The sequence below is a fragment of the Bos taurus genome, chromosome 20 (assembly GCF_002263795.3).
Source record: "Bos taurus isolate L1 Dominette 01449 registration number 42190680 breed Hereford chromosome 20, ARS-UCD2.0, whole genome shotgun sequence".
NCBI classification, from domain to species: domain Eukaryota; kingdom Metazoa; phylum Chordata; class Mammalia; order Artiodactyla; family Bovidae; genus Bos; species Bos taurus.
The window spans coordinates 51,327,379-51,348,773 of NC_037347.1; the positions used below are offsets into that span (position 1 = coordinate 51,327,379).

Here is a 21,395-nt window from a genome sequence, read left to right on the forward strand (position 1 = left end):
TATGTCAGTTTGAAAAGAAAACAGTTCTGATTTTGGCTAAATGAAGATATTTTTGGTAACTCTATTTGGATCACATTGTAAAAACCTACTTAGAATTTTCACTTGGTTCCCACAAAATTAGCAGATATTCTTTGGGGCCATTGGCAAAATGGATCCAGTTTATAAAGTCATTGCTTTTGCCTGTCTCATATTTTCAGATAAATTTGAAAGCAAAAGTAATGCTCACTGTGTTGAAAATCTTTAATAGTATGGGTGAAATTTGTAATTTGAAATTCCTAAGTTCAAAGAACATTTCTCTACAGCTTGATTTTACGCTTGAAACTTCCTATGCTTCATAGCAGTTTATAAAATATTAGGAGGAAAAAACACTTCTTCCTGTCATTTTTAGCAATTTTCCTTAGACTTGAGTAAAATATACAGAAACTTTTAAGGAAAAAAAAAATGCGGTGCTCCTTTATAGTTTTCTCATTGTTTAAGTTATAGCATTCACCCAGTATAAATTCTTTGCTTATGCAAGTCTACTTCAGAGCCATTTGAAATAAATACAAATTCACAAAATGAACAGTTTATATGTTCATTTTATATGACATTAATATTAAGGATGATGTTATTTTACTGAATCTAAAGGAAGATGTTGAGTTTAAGAGCAAAGATGTAATAAGGTTGAGTGATTTTTTTTTAATATTACTAATACACACAATTGATGAAAGTGAAGGAGGAGAGTGAAAAAGTTGGCTTAAAGCTCTACATTCAGAAAACGAAGATCATGGCATCTGGTCCCACACTTCATGGCAAATAGATGGGGAAACAGTGGAAACAGTGCCAGACTTTATTTTTTTGAGCTCCAAAATCACTGCAGATGGTGACTGCAGCCATGAAATTAAAAGACGCTTACTCCTTAGAAGAAAAGTTATGACCAACCTAGAAAGCATATTGAAAAGCAGAGACATTACTTTGCCAACAAAGGTCTGTCTAGTCAAGGCTATGGTTTTTCCAGTGGTCATGTATGGATGTGAGAGTTGGACTGTGAAGAAAGCTGAGTGCTGAAGTATTGATGCTTTTGAACTGTGGTGTTGGAGAAGACTCTTGAGAGTCCCTTGGACTGCAAGGAGATCCAACCAGTCCATTCTAAAGGAGAGCAGCCCTGGATGTTCTTTGGAAGGAATGATGCTAAAGCTGAAACTCCAGTACTTTGGCCACCTCATGCGAAGAGTTGACTCATTGGAAAAGACTCTGATGCTGGGAGGGATTGGGGGCAGGAGAAGAAGGGGACGACAGAGGATGAGATGGCTGGATGGCATCACTGACTCGATGGACGTGAATTTGAGTGAACTCCAGGAGATGGTGATGGACAGGGAGGCCTGGTGTGTTGCAGTTCATGGGGTCGCAAAGAGTCGGACACGACTGAGTGACTGAACTGAACTGAATACACACAATGCTTATTTGCAAAGGATTATTATATGCTTTAAAATATTTTCAAAACTTTTAGGCTGTGTTGAAACATTAAGAAAAACAAAACTCATCTTTATCCAAAATTTTGCAAGAGAGTTATACTTGCATGCTGCTGCTGCTGCTAAGTCACATCAGTGTGACCCCACAGATGGCAGCCCACCAAGCTGCTCGTCCCTGGGATTCTCCAGGCAAGAGTACTGGAGTGGGTTGCCATTTCCTCCTCCAGTGCGTGAAAGTGAAGTCGCTCAGTCGTGTCTGACTCTTCTCGACCCCATAGACTGTAGCCTACAAGGCTTCTCCGTCCATGGGATTTCCCAGGCAAGAGTACTGGAGTGGGTTGCCATTGCCTTCTCAAATATGGCGCAAATGGTTTCAGTTTCACTAGAAGTTCAACATATTTTCTTTGGTTACTCTGTTGACTGGAATGAGCTTTTAAATCCAAAAATTTGAACATTGAAATCAGATAAAACATATTTTAAAACATTTCAGATCAGTATCTGGATGAAAATTAATATTATTTATAAAAATAGGCATCCTTTTAAATTTAACTAGAATATGAATGTATATTATTCACATTATATATATGAGTATACATATTCTTGGCAGTTCTCTTGTGGTTCAGCTGGTGAAGAATCCGCCTTCAATGAGGGAGACCTGGGTTTGATCCCTGGTATGGGAAGATCCCCAGGAGAAAGGAAAGGCTACCCACTCCAGTATTCTGGCCTGGAGAATTCCATGGACTGTATAGTCCATGGAGTGTCAAACAGTCGAACACAATTGAGTGACTTTCACTTATACATGTTCTTAGAGATTGTGTATAATGAAACATTTATATAATTTGCATACATGCCCAGCTGCTTCAGTTGTGTCTGACTTTTTGTGGCCCCCATGGACTGCTGCACACCAGGCTTCCCTATACTCCACTATTTCCTGGAGTTTGCTCAAGTTCGTGTCCATTGAGTCAGTCACCATCTCATCTTCTGCTGCCCTCTTCTCCTTTTGCCTTCAATCTTTCCCAGCATCAGGGTCATCTTATGTTAAATCTTGGACTCCAGTTTGAAAAACACTGATTCACAATACAATAATACACAATAAACACAATAATAACTTCTCTTCTTAATGGTCTTCTCCTCTATTATATTTCTATGTTTCTCATTCCATATTGTATTACAGTCAATTAGACATGTGCTGAATTTCAAAAGAAATTAGCATAAATTCGAAACTTCAAATATATAGTACAGATTATAGCTAAATATTTGTGAATCAGAAGGAATAACCAGTTATTCTACCCATCATCTGGCTGAGTAAGATTGAATAACTCACTGAGAGTCAGTCTGTTAAAATGAGATACTCCATCATTCATATCTAAAATCGACCTGGTATGCCAAAACTGTCCTCTCCTTTCAAATGAAAAGATAGTGTTTTCTGAGTTTTGTTTTGTTTTTACTATCTCTCTCACTGGATGCACATTATCGACTTCTATCTTCAGGGTATTTGGAAGGTTTTTGGTTAAAATGTGTGCATGCATGTGCATGCTCAGTCATGCCCGATTCTTTGTGACACTATGGACTGATTTAATATATATCAGCTAATTTATTTTAATACAACAGTCATTTAAAATGAAGCAATAAGTATGCTTAAGAGTTGTGCATTTCATTTTATGAAATTTCATCCCCCAAAGTATGTGAAAGAAGTAAATGTTCAAAATCATTATATTTATACATGTTGATGGATTTGAGGCTATACTTCTGATCTCTGTAATGCGTGGAGAAATAAGATAGATTGACAGGAGAGTTAATGAAAGGATAGATGTGTGATCTACCTATGTGATAAATCAAAAGTCCTGTATAGTAAGACTGAAAGGGAAACTGGAATCTCTGAGATATATAGTATATGTAGGCGCTCCCCATACATTTTTCACATTTTTGTGTTAAAAATATTTGTAAAAAAAACATTAGTGAAATAAAAGGGAAAAAAGAGCCGTAAGATTTTGGTTTAACTTTTCTAATAAAAAATTATACTGCAAGTATGACTTTTTAACATGTGACCATCCCTTTAATTGTGTTTCTCTCTGTCTTTCTCTCCCTAAAGCTCCATTCTGACTTAGATAAAGGAGAGGGCACTGTAAAATACACCCTCTCGGGAGATGGCGCTGGCACCGTTTTTACCATTGATGAAACTACAGGGGACATTCATGCCATAAGGAGCCTGGATAGAGAGGAAAAACCTTTCTACACCCTTCGTGCTCAGGCTGTGGACATAGAAACCAGGAAGCCCCTGGAGCCTGAATCAGAATTCATCATCAAAGTGCAGGATATTAATGATAATGAGCCGAAGTTTTTGGATGGACCTTACATTGCTAGTGTTCCAGAAATGTCTCCTGTGGGTGAGTAAGCAAATAAAAATTCTGTCAGATGCTACGATGAGGCCTTTTCAACATGTATTTTTCTGCAGGTTGATGGAAATATCTTACTTGTAACCCAGGAGATTATTCTTGCACTATGTAGGATACAACTAATTTCATTTACTTTTTCAACATTTTTTTCTACTTTTTTCTTGTCTTGCTCCATTCTAAATGCTTGAATAGATACATAAATATCTAGAACATATAACATTTCTTCACTATTTTACAGTCTTTATATTTCCCTGAATTCATAGAATGCCATTTTATTTTAAGGACATAACTCACTTTGTACTGAAAGTGATTGCCATTACAAATTCAGACTCCTACACAGTTCTGGAGGTAACACCAAATACCAAATAGTAATTCTTGGCCCAAAATAAATTGTCCAAAACATGTATTTCATCTGGAAGGAGTTCATAAAGGGATGTGTTTCATGCTTTGGAGCTATCCAGAGAGACTTTGAATAACAGGTATTGTGTCTATAATAACCCATAGCAGTTATTCCATCAAACCCAGAGGCAAGTATCATTATACAGCCATTACTAGAATAAATTTACAGTTAGGCTATAGTATCATCATAATTCTTAACAATTTAAATATAATATAAATTTTACTACCTAAATTCCCAAAGGATGGCATCGCTGATTCAATAGACACTATTTGAGCACAGTTTGAGGAAACTCGGGAGATACTGAAGGACAGGGAAGCCTGGTGTGTTCCAGTTCATGAGACATGACTTAGCAATTGAACAACAACAACCAAAATTCACAAAGTCCTATAATATGTATTTTAGGGCCAATGAGTTAAGGATTCCAGCATTAATGACAATTTTTAATTACAACTTTTATTGCAAAGTCACCACAACCAGTCCGTGAATTTATTTCATAGTAACTTCTGGTTTCTAGCACATTTGTAAGATAAAGTTCCTCATCACTTCTGGTTTCAACTGGAAATGCTCTATGTGAGCCACTGCTAATATTTCCTAAGTCTTACATTTCTCAGAGGGCTCCTGCTGCCCCCTCAACCATCCCAGACATGCAAAGAAGATTGTACAGGGTACCCTGAGGGCAGACGCAGGTTAGTGGCTGTAGGAGTTGTCACATGGATTTACCATAAATGCACTGGAAATTGTGTCTGTGACCTTATCAGGCATTCAAAGACCATTTTCTCTCCTTGACCTAAGAAATCAGCTCAGAGGAGTTCACTTTGATTTTAAACTTTTGTGTGCATACTCAAGGCTACTTTTTTTTTGAAATGCTTCTTTTATGCTATGCTATGATTCCTAGAGATTTAAAAATACAGTTTGGGAAATGTCTTATTAGAAAATAGTGCCTGAAAATATGGACAGCTGTTTATAAACTTGCACTTTGAAGATAAGTACAAGTAGAAAAATGAAGGGTGGGGGGACAAAAATGAAGATAGTACTTTGAGACAAAGTATGACTTTTAAGAAGACAATGAAATCCAGTACATACGTACTTTAACCTGGTGCTTACTTCATGTAAACTGGAAGTATTTACATGATTTCATGACCGTTAGTTACTCTTTAGTACTGAAACAGCATCCTTAAAGCAAACAGACACATCCCTCTGCAATATTAGAAAATTCTGTCTTATTAAATAATCCGTTAGGTCTTTTGTTATGCCAATTAGGAGAAAGAATAGGGCTGAAGAGCTGAACCTTTATATAAAGATTTATAAAAATTCTTTATATAAAGAATTTTCAGCTAGTGCCTGAAGAGAGAAATAAATCTGGAAATTCAAGCGAAGGGTAGGTGAGTAGGAGAACTGAGTGGCCCAGGCTTGGAGTGGTCCAGGTCTGGGGTGAGACAGAGTTTGCTGTGCCACCATGAGTTATCAGAAAGATCCATGGAAGAACAGGTTCTTTAAAATGCTTTGCCATATAACATAATAGCCAAAATTTTTCACTGGCTATTCAAGAGACTTCTATAAATACCTAAACTTATTTTCAATGCACCCTCCTTTTAAAATATAGTTTTTTTTTTAATAACAGAGGAGTATTTTTTTTAATATGAAACTGTATCATATGCTATGAGTTCACCCAGGTATTCTTGGATTGTGTTTACATAATATGCCATTTTCAGATAAATACTAACAAGTGTAAACACCATTTACATATTAAATATTAGAAATTGAAAAACTATCAGGCACTACTTTTGCCATCTCCCAGAAACCTACATATACATATAACCAAAATACACCTATTAAGAGAAGACCTGGTTAGTTTTGTGAGAGTTGTTTCAGCTTTAACTTGACCAAAAAAAACAGCTGCATCCTAACATCACAGTTATCTCCCTAGAGCACCTGAACTCCATTCCCAAGCATACCCTCCTTAGCATCCGGAAATGGCTTACTGCTCTAATTGGCCCATTTTTTTTTTCTCTCTCTGTTTTCTTTTGCTACATCCCTTTTAGGAAATCCCTGGCTCTGTGTCATTTCCCCTGGACTATTAAAATAATATACAGCCAAAACCAGATAGAACTGACTATGGTGTATTGGACAATGTTGCTATTGTGGAAAATCTCATAGTTGGCTTTGCATATCCACGCTTGAGGTGTTCTCTGGGAAACAACTACCTTTCCCCAACAATCAAGAATGCTCCTATTTCATTTTTACTAAAAGTCACAGCCAATTTAGAAAATACATATCTAAATAAATTGTATCAATGAGAGGTAATATCATTCCTTCTCCATTCAGCCTAATCTGTTCCACTTCCATACATAGGAGCAAGCAGATTTCAAATTTCTTTAATCAGGGAACTTTGGCTTACTCTTCTATCTCTCAATATAATTTTTTATTTTTCTCAACAGATAGTAAAAAAATATTCAAGTTAAGTTAACATTCATTTTGGCTTCCCTAGTGGCTCAGAGGTAAAGAACTCACCTGCCAATATAGGAGACATGGGTTTGATCCCTGGGTTGGGCAGATCCCCTGGAGGAGGGCATGGTGATCCACTCTAGTATTCTTGCCTGGAAAATCCCATGGACAGAGGAACCTGGAGGGCTCCAAGAGTCACAAAGAGTAGAAAATGACTGAAAGATTGGACAACAAAAAGATAGCTTAGTTGTGATATAAAAGGTCAAGAAAAAAAATCTATTAGGAAAATGCCAATTTAGCAATAATGGATTTTACATCTGAAAATATGATGAATGATTAAACCTGGAATCAAAATTAACAAATGTGAAAATTATAAAACTCATAACTCTACAAAGGGAGGATAGTGGTGAGCAGGATGGTAGAAATTTTTGAGGGAAATTGGTATTTAAGACTTCTAAAACTATGGAACATATTTAGTTCCCCAAAGTTGAAGAAAATTATAGTGAATCTATTAACTGTTTAAGAGAAAGGTCACTTTGTCACTAACTTGTGCTATATCTAATATGCTATGGAAGTAATATTCACAGATAAATTGCCTTTACTCTGACCTAAGGAAATTACTTTATGATCCAGATATTCCCCAACTCAAAGTTTTTCCTTGGAGACAACTCTGGATGTTATGAATGTGCTCTTAATTCTGTAAGATCATTGGAGTAACAATGAATTACATTAATGTGCCCTCTTTAATCCCGTGGATGGAGGAGCCTGGTAGGCTGCAGTCCATGGGGTCGCTAAGAGTCGGACATGACTGAGCGACTTCACTTTCACTTTTCACTTTCATGCATTGGAGAAGGAAATGGCAACCCACTCCAGTGTTCTTGCCTGGAGAATCCCAGGGATGGGGGAGCCTGCTGGGCTGCTGTCTATGGGGTCGCACAGAGTCGGAAATGACTGAAGCGACTTAGCAACAGCAGCAGCAGCAGCCCTCTTTAATATCTGATGATTTTGCATTAGTAAGGTGTGCAGTTTCAGTTACTTTTCCTAGAATGCTGACAGGTTTAAGATATTTAAATCCATATTTATACCTGTATTTTCTTCTTCAGCCTGAGCTCAGCCATTTTTAAGCCACTGACTGGGATATTCGTAACCAGGTCCCTATGGCACATGTTATAGATCTTAATTGTAAATCACAATTGATGAAGTAAGACCTGCCATTTTCTGAGCAATAGTTAGGGGCCAAGTGAACTAACGGAGGTTTGCATTTCCTGTTTTCCTTAACCATTATGATAATTACATGCAGTATCATTTACTATTTCATCTTTATTTTTCTATGAAAACTCTTATGGATCAGAAAATAGGAATGACTCCTGGGTTCTTTATAACAAAGTTAGTGCAATCAATTATATCCTTTTTCTATGGTTAGTGGTTTCTAAAATTTCTTTGGAAGCTTTAAATTAGTTTTTAATCTCAGCTGTGCTTGTAAAGACTTTGGTATTAATATTATATTACTATATTATTTTATAATTAGAGGATGTGTTCCATGCATCAGAAAAAAAAATCAGAGGACTAAGTATCTCTTATTCACTGAGTTTAAAAAATGTTTAGAAAGAATTAAGTAAAGTAGTATACATCACAAGGAATTACACTGTTGGCTTCAAAAAAATAAATAACATGCACCCTCTTGGATTTTTTTTTTTTAATGAGTTGCATTCTGTTTCACATGAGGTTTGGGGATAAATTCCAGGATGAAAATGTTGGTGGAGTTTTTGGTAGGTTATTCAGTTCAGTCAGTTCAGTTGCTCAGTCCTGTCCGACTTTTTGCAACCCCATGGACTGCAGCAAGCCAGGCTAACCTGTCCATCATCAACTCCCAGAGCTTGCTCAAACTCATGTCTATTGAGTTGGTGATGCCATCCAACCATCTCATCTTCTGTCTTCCCCTTCTCCTCCTTCCTTCAATTTTTCCCAGCATCAGGGGCTTTTCAGTAAGTCAATACTTTGCATCAGGTGACCAAAGTTTTGAAGTTTCAACATTAGCATCAGTCCTTCTAATGAATATTCAGGACTGATTTTCTTTAAAATTGACTGGTTTGATCTCCTTGCAATCCAAGGGACTCTCAGGAGTCTTCTCCCACACCACAGTTCAAAAGAATCAGTTCTTCAGTGTTCAGCCTTCTTTCTGGTCCAACTCTCACATCCATACATGACTACTTGAAAAACCATAGATTTGACTAGATGGACCTTTGTTGGCAAAGTAACATCTCTGCATTTTAATATGCTGTCTTGGTTGGTCATTGCTTTTCTTCCAAGGAGCAAACATCTTTTAATTTCATGGCTGCAGTCACCATCTACAGTGATTTTGGAGCCCCCCCAAAATAAAGTCTGTCACTGTTTCCATTGTTTTCCCATATATTTACCATGAAGTGATGGGACCAGATGTCATGATCTTAGTTTTCTGAATGTTGAGTTTTAAGCCAGCTTTTTCACTCTCCTCTTTCACTTTAATCAGGAGACTCTTTAGTTCCTCTCTCTTTCTCCCAAGGGTTGTATCATCTGTATATCTGAGGTTATTAATATTTGTCCTGGAAATTTTGATTCCAGCTTGTGCTTCATCTAGCCCTGCATTTCGCATGACGTTCTCTGCGTCTAAGTTAAATAAGCAGGGTGACAACATACAGCCTTGATGTACTCCTTTCCCAATTTGGAACCAGTTCATTGTTTCATGTCTAGTTCTAATTGTTGCTTCTTGACCTGCATACAGATTTCTCAAGAGGCAAGTACAGTGGTCAGGTATTCCCATCTCTTGAGTTTTCCACAGTTTGTTGTGATTCACACAAAGGGTTTGGTGTAGTCAATAAAACAGAAGTAGATGTTTTTCTGGAAGTCTCTTGCTTTGTCTCTGATCTAACAGCTATTGGCAGTTTAATTTCTTGTTCCTCTGCCTTTTCTAAATCCAGGTTGAACATTTGGAAATTCACGGTTCATGTACTGCTTAAGCCTCGGTTGGTAGGTTTTTAATCAGAGAATATTTTCTACATGGTCATACTTAATAGTCCAGCTCCAAGAAAGAAATAGTGAAGACTCTGACTATAGTTAAAATGTAATGTTTTATTATACCATTATTTATTTACATAATTTATTACACCATTATTATTATTTCAAAGCATAAATCTCCATACTTCCTTGCTTTCACAGAAGTGTCACAAACAGACAAACATAAAATGATAAAGCAACATTTTATCATATGTGCCAGCCATGAGCACATAGAGAAGCTCAAGTGGGATAGAATGAACAGGGAAACTGTCACTGATTTCATCTGTGCCCCATAAGCATAGTCATTGTTAGGAAACTGGAGAAAGAATTTTGCCTGTTTTCTACAAATAAACACATTCTCCTTACACAACAAAAATACATTTACCAAAATAAGGAAATTAACTTTAATGTATTATTACAATCTAATCTTTAGACTCTATTAAAGCTTCATCAATTGTCTCCATAATGTCTTATATAGTAAAATGCTCCAGGTCAATGTCCTGGATTTAAGCTTTGCATGGAAGTCACCTCTTACTTTTAGTGTCATTTGCCATGTGGAAAGACCAAGAACATTCAAAAGCAGCAAGACCTGGATAGGTTTTTGTTTAAAAGTCACTAAATGTATTTTCTATTGTCCAAATAAATGCAAGCAACAGTTTTGCTAAATTTCTGCCACTGCATAACAATGATCCTTCTTCCTCTAGTTCCCAGTAAAAAGTTCTTACTTTCTTGCGAGCCCTCATTTACAGCTTCCTCACTTACCTTGCAAGGGAATGATGATTCAATAAACCATGTGTTCAAGGCACTTTGTACTGACACATTCTCCTCAAAGCCCACTGCCTGACTACACAAGCATTTCCACATTTTAAGTATTTGTTATGGCAGCACCTCACTGCCAGGAATGAAATTGGTATTATCTACTACAATGGCACCCCACTCCAGTACTCTTGCCTGGGAAATCCCATGGATGGAGGAGCCTGGTAGGCTGCAGTCCATGGGGTCGCTAAGAGTTGGACACGACTGAGCGACTTCACTTTCACTTTTACTTTCATGCATTGGAGAAGGAAATGGCAACCCACTTCAGTGTTCTTGCCTGGAGAATCCCAGGGACGGGGGAGCCTGGTGGGCTGCCGTCTATGGGGTCACACAGAGTCAGACACGACTGAAGCGACTTAGCAGCAGCAGCAGCACTACTGTGTAACAAATTACCCAATGGTTTAGAGACTCAAAACTATAAAACTACAAACATGTATTATCTCTTGTCTGGGGCGTGGATTTGGCTGAGTATCTCTGTTGCAAAGTCTCTTGTGGATTTCGTGTCAAGCTAGTTATCAGGAATATGGTCTCCTCTGAAGATTCTCCTGTCAGGAGAAAGCATTACTAAGGCCCTCATGTGGCTGTTATCTTGGAATTGATGTCCTACTGTGTGTGTGTGCTAAGTCGTTTCTGACTCTGTGCGACCCCAGGAACTATGGTCAGACAGACTCCTCTGTCCATGGAATTTTCCAAGCAAGAATACTGGAGTGGGCTGCCATTTCCTTCTCCAGGGGCTCTTCCCAACCCAGGGACTGAACCTGTGTCTCTTGCATCTCCTACATTGCAGGTGGAATCTTTACTGCTGTGTCACATGGGAGGTCTGATCTCCTATTATTTCTGCCATATTCTATGTACTTTTTAAGAATCAATTTGATAAGCCCATTCTACACTCAAGGAAATGGGATTAGATAAAGATGTGAATATTGAAGGAAGATGTAACTGAGCTGTATATAGAGGTTGTCTATATTAGATGCTGATTCCACTGTAAAATTGCTCTATCTTTCCTGTAATTATTACATATTTTGTTAAGAGGAATTTTAAAACTGGACAAATAACCTAGTCATCATCATATTTTCAAAGTATCCATCTAGAAATTTATATCTCTGTGGTCTCAAGATTCCTAATTTTATTAAATTGATTCTAATCTATTGGTATCTATTTAACATTGAAATTTTTTAGATGTGGTCAATGAAATCTTCACTAAGCTAAATTCTATGTGCTTTTAATATCATCCTTAATTAGTTGAATACTTCCTTACCTTCTGGCTCAAAAATATGTTTGGGACTTGTTTTGCATGTTTCCTGCCTTAGTCAAGAAGAAAGCTATTTTTTCAAGAAGTTCTATTCTCACCCTTATGGAGAATAATATTTAGAAGCAAAAATCTGGTTTCTATGTGCTCTTTCTTATTAGAATATTATAATTCCCAGTTGCTTTCAGTGGGCACAGCTAAACAGTAAATCTATGCACATGTACATGTTGTGCTGTGCTTAGTCACTCAGTCAGGTCCGACTCTTTGTGACGCCATGGACTGTAGCCTGTCAAGCTCCTCTGTCCACAGGAATTATCTAGGCAAGAATACTGGAGTAGGTTGCCATGCTCCCCTCCAGGGAATTTTCACAACCCAGAGTCTAACTGGGGTCTTCTGCATCACAGGCAGATTCTTTACCAGCTGAGCTACAAAACATTTATTTCTCCATCACTGTACAGATGTTGAAAACCATGATTATGATCTAGTACCTTCAACTCTAGTCTAATGCCACCATTTATTCCAGGTTTGTTTGTTTTTAATCCTTTTATATTTTATAACTCTCTTTTAGAAGAGTGAGAAATCTGGCTGTTCTATCCTTAATACATTTTCTTGTTTGATCAGCCCAGTCTCTAATTGTCATGATCCCTGAAGACACCTTGCAAGTGCTCTGTGACTCCAGCTTCGAAGATCTTCATTCTTTCTATCATCTTGTCTCTTCCACTGTGGGTGGAGGTTTTGTTCACCTCATTAGGGCTCTGAAGCCCCACACAGGCCATATTTCCCACACATGGATGCCTTACTCATGCTAATCGATCCCTGATACCCCTTGCTAGCCCTTCTTTATGGACAGCTCCTTCACTCAGATCTGGCTCAGGTACCTTGATCTGGTTGCTGTATCCCCTCCCCAACTGCATATCTCTGCCAACACAAAAGGCTTTAGGACTGAATTATTCTAGAAGATGAGTAGAGGAAATGGCTTTTTCTGATTCTTAAAGGGATTTAGGGTGCTTATAAGAGCTGCTTACCTCTAAGTTGTATATCCAAATGTGTTAACAACATCTAAATCAGGGACCCTTCATTTGTTTTGCATTTAATTCATAATTTGTTATGAGTGAGTGAAAGTCACTCAGCCATGTCCGACTCTTTGTGACCCTAGGATTCTCCAGGCAAAAATATTGGAGTGGGTTGCCATTCCCTTCTCCAGGGGATCTTCCTGACCCAGGGATCAAACCTTGGGTTCGATCTACATTGCAGGCAGATTGTTTATTTTCTGAGCCACCAAGAGTTATGATATGAGAGGCCAAAGCTGACCTGCTGCTGCTGCTGCTAAGTCGCTTCCGTTGTGTCTGACTCTGTGCAGCCCCATAGACGGCAGCCCACCAGGCTCCTCTTTCCCTGGGATTCTCCAGGCAAGAACACTGGAGTGGGTTGCCATTTTCTTCTCCAATGCATGAAAGTGAAAGTGAAGTTGTTTAGTCGTGTCTGACTCTTAGCGACCCCATGGCCTGCAGCCTACCAGGCTCCTCCGTCTATGGGATTTTCCAGGCAAGAGTACTGGAGTGGGGTGCTGTTGCCTTCTCCAAAAGCTGACCTAGGAAATAGCTAATAAGATCAGAAGCTGAAATATGCTGATTTTTTAAAACATTATTTTCCATATTGGAATAGATCTTTTCTAGTCATAGTCAGGACAGAACTCTGCTCTAGTGTATTCTAGCCACACAATAGGTGGGCAGTGAACTTGTTAAGTGTCCACATCCCTGTCTACCATTTCCCCGTTGTGAGGATTGCATAGGTTATTTGTCCTCATTTTGATTTGATGTCCTTTCCTACAAATGAAGAATAAAAATACCCTATTCCCAGAGGTGTACTGCAAGCAGTAAAGGAGAAAATGTATGTTTAGCACTGATTCCAATGCCTGGGTAAAAAAAATGCAGTCAATAAATGGGGGAAGATTCTGTTAATAATGTGATGATCATTCTTAGAAAACTAGCAGGGGAATGCCTAACTTGTAGAGGTCTCAGCTAGTGATCTTACCCCCTTCTGCTATGTAGTCCCTCCCTGTGACACACAAGCTCAATATTTACTATTGTCTTTTGTTCAAACTGTGCGAAGTCTATATAAGAACCCAATAGACTCTCTATCCCAATTTACATTTACTCTGGTGTAGAGTGCTCTTTTCTGTTAATGTGTGGAGACAAGCTGTTGATTTGTAAGAAACACCAATTATCAGATGACACTCTTGCCTTGCAATGTGTTAAGTGGGTTTTACACATCTGATGACACTGAACAAGGCCTGTTTATCCCTCTGGTATCAGTGGTGAAGTGTCTACAGCACACAGCGTGGCAGAACCATTTTCAGGGACATCTGATGTTATGACTGTGTGTTCCTGGAGCATTTTATCCCTGTGTTTGATTTCTTTTTTTTTTTTAATTAGCGGTACAGTTGCAAAGGTAACACAACGGACAATGTTTGGGTGGCCTTGAAAGAAGCATGTGAATTGTTTTAGTAGCAGCACAGTGTGGCCTGAAAAATAAACAGTCCTGAATTGATCGCTGCTTTAGCAGCCACTGATCAGCCGTAAATGTTAAAAATTAACAAGAAGTACTTTTTTTCCCCCCTAACCACCAAATGACTCTAAGCATTAAATACATGTTAGCAGAAGCTGCTTCTTGGCCACTGAGTGGTTCAAAACATTAAACATATTTTCGAAGTATTACTCTTTTCCCAGCCTCCAAGTGGTTGTAAACATAAAATATGTTTTATAAAAACTACTTTGCCAGCTTCTGGCAGGATAGCGATGAACATCATTTTTCTTTAAAGTTGCCTTCCAGCTGTGATATTGGTTTTTTGGTTTGTGTTTTTTCTCTTCTTATTTGCTCAGTTCTACTTTTTTTTTGTACACAAAGGCAGGGAAGAGGCTACCTGGCCCAACTGTCTTTTGCTTTATGATAAGTGATCATGAAAGAGCAGTTGCTGCTGCTGCTGCTAATTCGCTTCAGTCATGTCCGACTCTGTGTGACCCCATAGACAGCAGCCCACCAGGCTGCCCCATCCCTGGGATTCTCCAGGCAAGAACACTAGAGTGGGTTGCCATTTCCTTCTCCAATGCATGAAAATTAAAAGTGAAAGTGAAGTCGCTCAGTCGTGCCTGACTCTTAGCGACCCCATGGACTGCAGCCCACCAGGCTCCTCCATCCATGGGATTTTCTAGGCAAGAGTACTGGAGTGGGGTGCCATTTCTTTCTCCGGAGAGAGCAGTTACACCAATATAAAACCCTGTTGGCAACAGAGTTCTCTGGGGTTCAATTGCTTGGGTATTCCACATAGATGTTAGCTCCATTTTCTGAAATAATTTTTGTTTCTGCTTACCATTGTGCAAAGTGTTGAGGTATGAAGATGAATAAAAAGTTTGGTATTAAGGAAAATAACTTCAAGCAACTGAACACTGATAGATTATACCCATTGAATGAGGTGAAAATATGCCATCAAAAGAACAGACTAAAAAGACAGGCAGAATGGCAAGACTACTGAGTTAATCAGATCACTAACCCAAACATGATAAAAGACTGGAAATCTACGTCTGGAAATAACTCAGTGTGACAACAGCATGCAATTCAAACACAGTAAAGAGCACATCACTATATAAAAGTCTCTTCAGGAATTAGCCCAGAAAATCTGTTTATTTTGACCAAATTCACAGTAAAATCAAGAGTGACACTGATTCAATTGAAAATGTGAAACTGCTCTATTATTCCAGACAGAGCAATTCATCATCAAGCCACATAATTACTTGGAAAAGCTTTGATTTGCACAGAATCCAAGTGTTTTCCAAATCATAATATTGTATTTTGCTAAAAGTTTTCTGCTTTGTGATATTTAACGGATTCAAATATTTCTAGGAAACCTATTATATACAAGACACTTAGGAATTGTGATTAGAACAGTGAGGTAAACAGACAAAACCCATACCTTCAGAAAGCTTTTATTCCAAAGATCTAGTGTAGGAACAGCGAACTACACCCTGAGGGCTGAGTCTGGCACATCACCTGTTCTCATTGGGATGCAATCGCATCTGTCTATTTGTGTGTTATCCGTGTCTGTGTTCACACTACAGTGGAATTGTTGGCTGCAGAGACCAAATGGCCTGCAAAGCCTGCACTGTATGCAGCCTAATCCTTTACAGGAAAAGTTTGTTGAACCATGATGTTGGATTCAGTATCAGAGAGAAGGTTAAGGTAAAGCCAACATTTTGAACAGATGCATGAAGACAGAGAGTGAAAAACTTCCTGAAAAAAAAGAAAAGAAAGAAAAAGAAATGGCAGGATGAGAGGGTAAATGAAAGGCAGGAAGAAGTCTTACAATAACAAGTTGCATGTGGCTTGAAATCGTATGCTCCCATTTCATTGGTATCCAAAACCTCAGTCACTTAGTAAAAAATCTGCCTGCAAGGCAGGAGACCCAGGTTCGATCCCTAGGTAAGGAAGATCCCTTGGAAAAGAGAATGGTAACCCACTCCAGTATTCTTGCCTGGAGAATCACATTGGCAGAGGAGTCTGGTGGAGTACTGTCCATGGGATCACAAAGAGTCAGACACAGCTGAGCAACTATCATTTAGTTGGTGCTGAAGGGAATGTTTTGAATTTATTAAAGTATTAAGAGAGAATGTGCTAGTCATGTTTCTGACTCTTTGCAACCCTTTGGACTGTAGTCCTCCAGTCCCCTCAGTCTGTGGGATTTTCCAGGTAAGAATACTGGAGTGGGGTGCCATTTCTGCCTCCAGGGAACCTTTCCCATCCAGGGATTGAACACACTGTAATTCCTGCATTGCAGGCAGATTCTTTACCACTGAGCCAGGGAAGCCCATTAAAGTATTAAAAGTTCATGATAAAATATTTTTTATTTTCCTACAAAATAATTCTATTTCAATTATGCAACCATATTTTTAAATTAAAAAACATTGAAACTGAGATTAAGAAGTTTGAAAAAAGAGAAACTCTAGATTCACTTAAAACATTCTTTCCCCATATGATTTCTCAGGATTCTTAAGTTCTTTGCCTCACATATGCATGGTGAAAGGAAAATTGAAAATTACCAAAGCCAAATTTGAAAACAGTGGCCCGTATTAACAACTACTACCCAATAAATGTTAGAGAAAACTACATCAGAAAATAAGGTTAATGCATTTACCAAGGTTGGCACTATTTTCATTTCTGACTAAGAAGCTGAAAGTTGAAAAAGAAAAGAAAACAAAACAAATCAGAGACTACAATTGTATAAATAATGAACAAAAGTGAATATCAAAATCTTGTATAACTTGTTTAATTGGCAATGGCACTAGAAAAAAAGGAAACATGTCAATTAAACTGTCATCCATGTTAATTTTGCCTCTGAGAAAAACATTGTAATGGGATAATTTCATGAAATACTTTGATGGTAAGACAGTGTCAAACTATGATTAGCTGCTACATAATTCAAATTAGACAAGAAAGCAATTGGTGGTAGCCTGACTACTGAGAGCTTTTGTTTCATGAGTTTTTCTTCACGTTTTCCCTTTCTTTAATCAAGTATATGCTGTTTGGCAGTAAAATGATTTATTCTAAAAATATTGATATCATGAGAATTTAGTAGGAACTTCACTATAAGAAAATATTTTCCATTTTTAAATGGAAACAATTTCCATTTTAAAATCTTTTTAAAAATAACCATTACCATTTCTGAAAAAAGTCATCTTCATAGAAGTGATATTTTGGTAACTAATATTAAGTTCCTAATTAGCTAAGGCCTCAATTAAAAGCGACTTCAGTTTCACTTTTCACTTTCATGCATTGGAGAAGGAAATGGCAACCCACTCCAGTATTCTTGCCTGAAAAATCCCAGGGACGGCGGAGCCTGGTGGGCTGCCATCTATGGGGTCTCACAGAGTTGGACACGACTGAAGCGACTTAGCAGCAGCAGCAGCAGCAATTAAAAGCAGCTCATATGATTATGTTTATATTTCTATTATCAAATATGTTCATTTTTAACTGAGTTCTCTTTCATTATTCTCATTAGCCAGAGTGGATGTTCTAGAATTTAATAAGGTCAGGTAAATTTTACTGCCTATATTCTTTATCCTTTATTACTTCAAAAAAATGTTATATATTTAAACTAACAAAGAGTTCCAAACATCATAAATATCAATGGGATTATAAAACAATAATTTTTTTAGTTTTGTACAAAGTCTTAGCTTTGTACAAAAATTTGTTTAAAAATAATATATAGAATTTCTATTCTGCTTTTTAAGCTATAATTTATATGCTTCTTGAAAAGTAATAAAACTCCTTATGCAGTTACTAAGAACACTATCTTCGTATGTTAATTCCCAGTAACAGAAGCAGGTCTACTGTTTCTCAACCAGGGAGAGCTTTCAGAATTAAATAGTTTTGTGTGTCTTTCTGAAATAAAAAGACTATTGTTTTGTTAATAGCAGAAAAAGGAAAACATGTAAAGATTATTTTTGGGTCCATATATTTATTTCTTAAGAATGCTGGTGAAAAGTATCTTAAAAAGGACCAGTATGACTGACAACAGCAAAGTTGAAAGAGTGTTTGCAGAACACTAGCAAGAAAGGTCATGATTCTAGAAAGTCAGAATATTAGAGGGAAAACAAAACAGACCCTGGAGTACTGCAGATCTGGATTCAAATTTGATAACATGTGGGGTAATGTTTAGAACAGTGTTTCCTTTTTGTAAATGTTTTTGCCAGTAAATATAAGGATTGAAATATATACCATTTGTAAAGAAATAAATAAAAAGGAAAGAAAAACTACATTGTATAAGAATTTTAATAAAATGCTAGTAATTTATTTTTTCCTTCAGCAGCTTTTTCTTTTTTGGGATTTTTAGATTTGGAGAAGAGTCTTCAATGACATTTTTTATTTTCCTATTTTCATCCTTGAAGTTGTTCCTAGTAAATCACATAAGAAGGACATTACTAAAAACATCTCCTTCTGAGAACACATATTTTTTTATGAAATACCATTCATCCAAAATATTTGAATAGAGACTCAAAACATAAGAAATGAAATATGATAGGTATAAAATATAATAAAACACTGTGCAAAAATATGCCTAGTGGATGTTAAAAGTAATGTCGTAGGGGTTCAAGTTCATGACAGTGGACTGAGCAAACACATTTATTTCTCCTTTGTTTCAAAATACCATTGAAATACACAATATAATACTTAGAAAATATAACTATTGGAAGCTGGGAAGTGGTTCATAGCAGACCAAAAAAATAAGGCATTTCTGTAGGATATAATCTCTCTAGGGACTTCTGGGTTTGGCCACAGTGGAATTATTGATATTAGGCTTTTTTTTTCAACTGCATGCTCAGTTGTGTCTGACCCTTTGGAACCCTAGGGACATAACCTGCCAGGCTCCTCTGTCCATGGGATTATCCCAGCAAAAATATTGGATTGGGTTGTCATTTATTCCTCCAGTATGTTTTCACCATAAAGTGAAAGTGAAAGTCGCTCAGTCATGTCCGACTCTTTGTGACCCAATGGACTATACAATCCATGGAATTCTCCAGGCCAAAATATTGGAGTGGGTAGCCTTTCCCTTTCCAGGGGATCTTCCCAGCCCAGGGGTTGAACCCAGGTCTCCTGATTTGCAGGCGGATTCTTTACCAACTGAGGTATCAGGGATGCTTTTATCATTGTTTCACCATAAACAATGATAAAATTGGACAAGGTCTATGAGGCAGCAGTCCTTTAATATGTGTGCCATAGTACACACTTGTCATGCTTGAGAGATTCCCATGAATCAAGCCCCACATTTAGCTGGAATCTTTGATGAGAGGCACTTTTCCTGCTATGGCACAAGGAATGTGATTCTAAAAAGAATGTCCAGAGATGGGTTATAGCTTGGAGCTGCTGAAGTTACTGCAATTTGAGAATTGCTGAAGTGGCAGGAATTTGTGTAGAAAGTAAGGAGCAGCACAGAGAAGCACTGAAAAGTCAGAGGAGGAATTTAGGAGGCATTTTCACCGAGGGCTGCTCCATGCATACACAGCATTAGGTTCTAAGTCCTGCGGGAGGCAGATTTGGGGCTGAGATACCCATTGTGACTCAGGGCGGGGAGATGTTGAAGGGACAGACTAGCCACAGAGGGGAGATTTCACTGGATATCTCATATGTTTATGCGAGGCCCCAGAAAGCCTATGCATTAAAAGCACAAGTCATTTCCTTCAGTAAAGGCCGTGTCCTCCGTCTAAAAGCAAAACCTGGAAGAGACTTTTTTTAAATAATTAAACTAGGCCTGACAGATCAAAAGTATCTGCCAGTAATTTAATTGGCCTCAAAGAATTATCTTAAGACCCTATATAAGAGCATCCAGATTTTCTACAGTGTATTATTAAAATTTTCCCCATACATAATAACAAATACAAGTCATATAAAGAAGCTGAAAAATCTGATCGGTGTTCAAGGAAAAATCAGTCTAAACTTATAAACATCATGATGACTCTGGTTTTGAAATCATACATAAACATATCTAAACAAAAAATATAAACATATTTTAAGACTAATGGAAAACATTGTCATGATGATAGAACAACACCAACAACAAATAATGGACACTCCAGAAATAGAAAGTTTGGTATACTTCATTAACCATTCATTGGCAGGGCTCAGTAGCAGATTACAGGTATCAGAAAAAAGACAAATGACAATCAAGGTCTTTGAAATTATACACTCTTAAAATAAAAGAGGAAAATGACTGAGATAAATCAGAGATTGACATAAGACAATATCAAGCCATCAAATATATCTAGAATTAGAATCCAAGAAGAATAAGAGACAAAATGAAGGAGAAAATTGTGTTTGAATAAATAATTGTGAATGTTCGTCAAATTTTTATTAAAAATTTCAAATTTTAGGTCCAAGAAGCTCAAACAAACAACACACACAAAAAGGTTAAAACAACCAATAGTGTAAATAAACAGAATAATTAAAAATATTCATTTAATCTGAGGTAAGACTGGAAAAGTTAAGAAAATAAAAATAACTGAAAATAAACAAAAACCCTTAAATAGTAAACAAATGACAATATGGTATATTTAAATACAGCTATGTCAATGACTGGGCTTCCCAGGTAGCACTAGTGGTAAAGAAAACACGTGAAAATGTACGAGAAGCAAGAGATGTGGGTTTAATTTGAGTTGGGAAGATCTCCTGGAGAAGGACATGGCAGCCCATTCCAATATTCATGCTTGAAAAATTCCACGGACAGGAGCCTGGCAGGCTGCAGTCCATGGGGTCAACAAAAGAGTCAGACACAGTGGAGCACACTCATACATCAGTGACTAAATGCAAATATACTAAACACATATTAGTTTGCTAAGGCTACTATAACCAACTACTAAAAACTGGTGGCTCAAACAACAGAAAAATATTGTCTGGCATTTCTAGGGACTAGAAGTCTCAAATCAAGGTGTTCATTCCTTCCGAAGGTTGTGGTGCTGGAACTGTACTAGGTCTCTCTCTTTGGCTGGTATGTGGCTGTCTTCATGGTCATGTAGTATTCTTCCTGCTTGCACTATATCCAAACGTCCCTTTCTATA

General features: G+C 37.5%; 1 protein-coding gene across 1 annotated transcript in view; it reads left to right on the plus strand.

Annotated features, from left to right (window-relative positions):
* CDH12 (cadherin 12) overlaps window positions 1-21,395 on the plus strand; it is a 375,294-nt gene that overhangs the window by 135,252 nt on the left and 218,647 nt on the right. Inside the window, exon 2 of the mRNA NM_001206958.1 lies at window positions 3,544-3,838. Coding sequence (NP_001193887.1) covers window positions 3,544-3,838 — 295 coding nt within the window. The remainder of the gene's footprint in view (window positions 1-3,543; window positions 3,839-21,395) is intronic.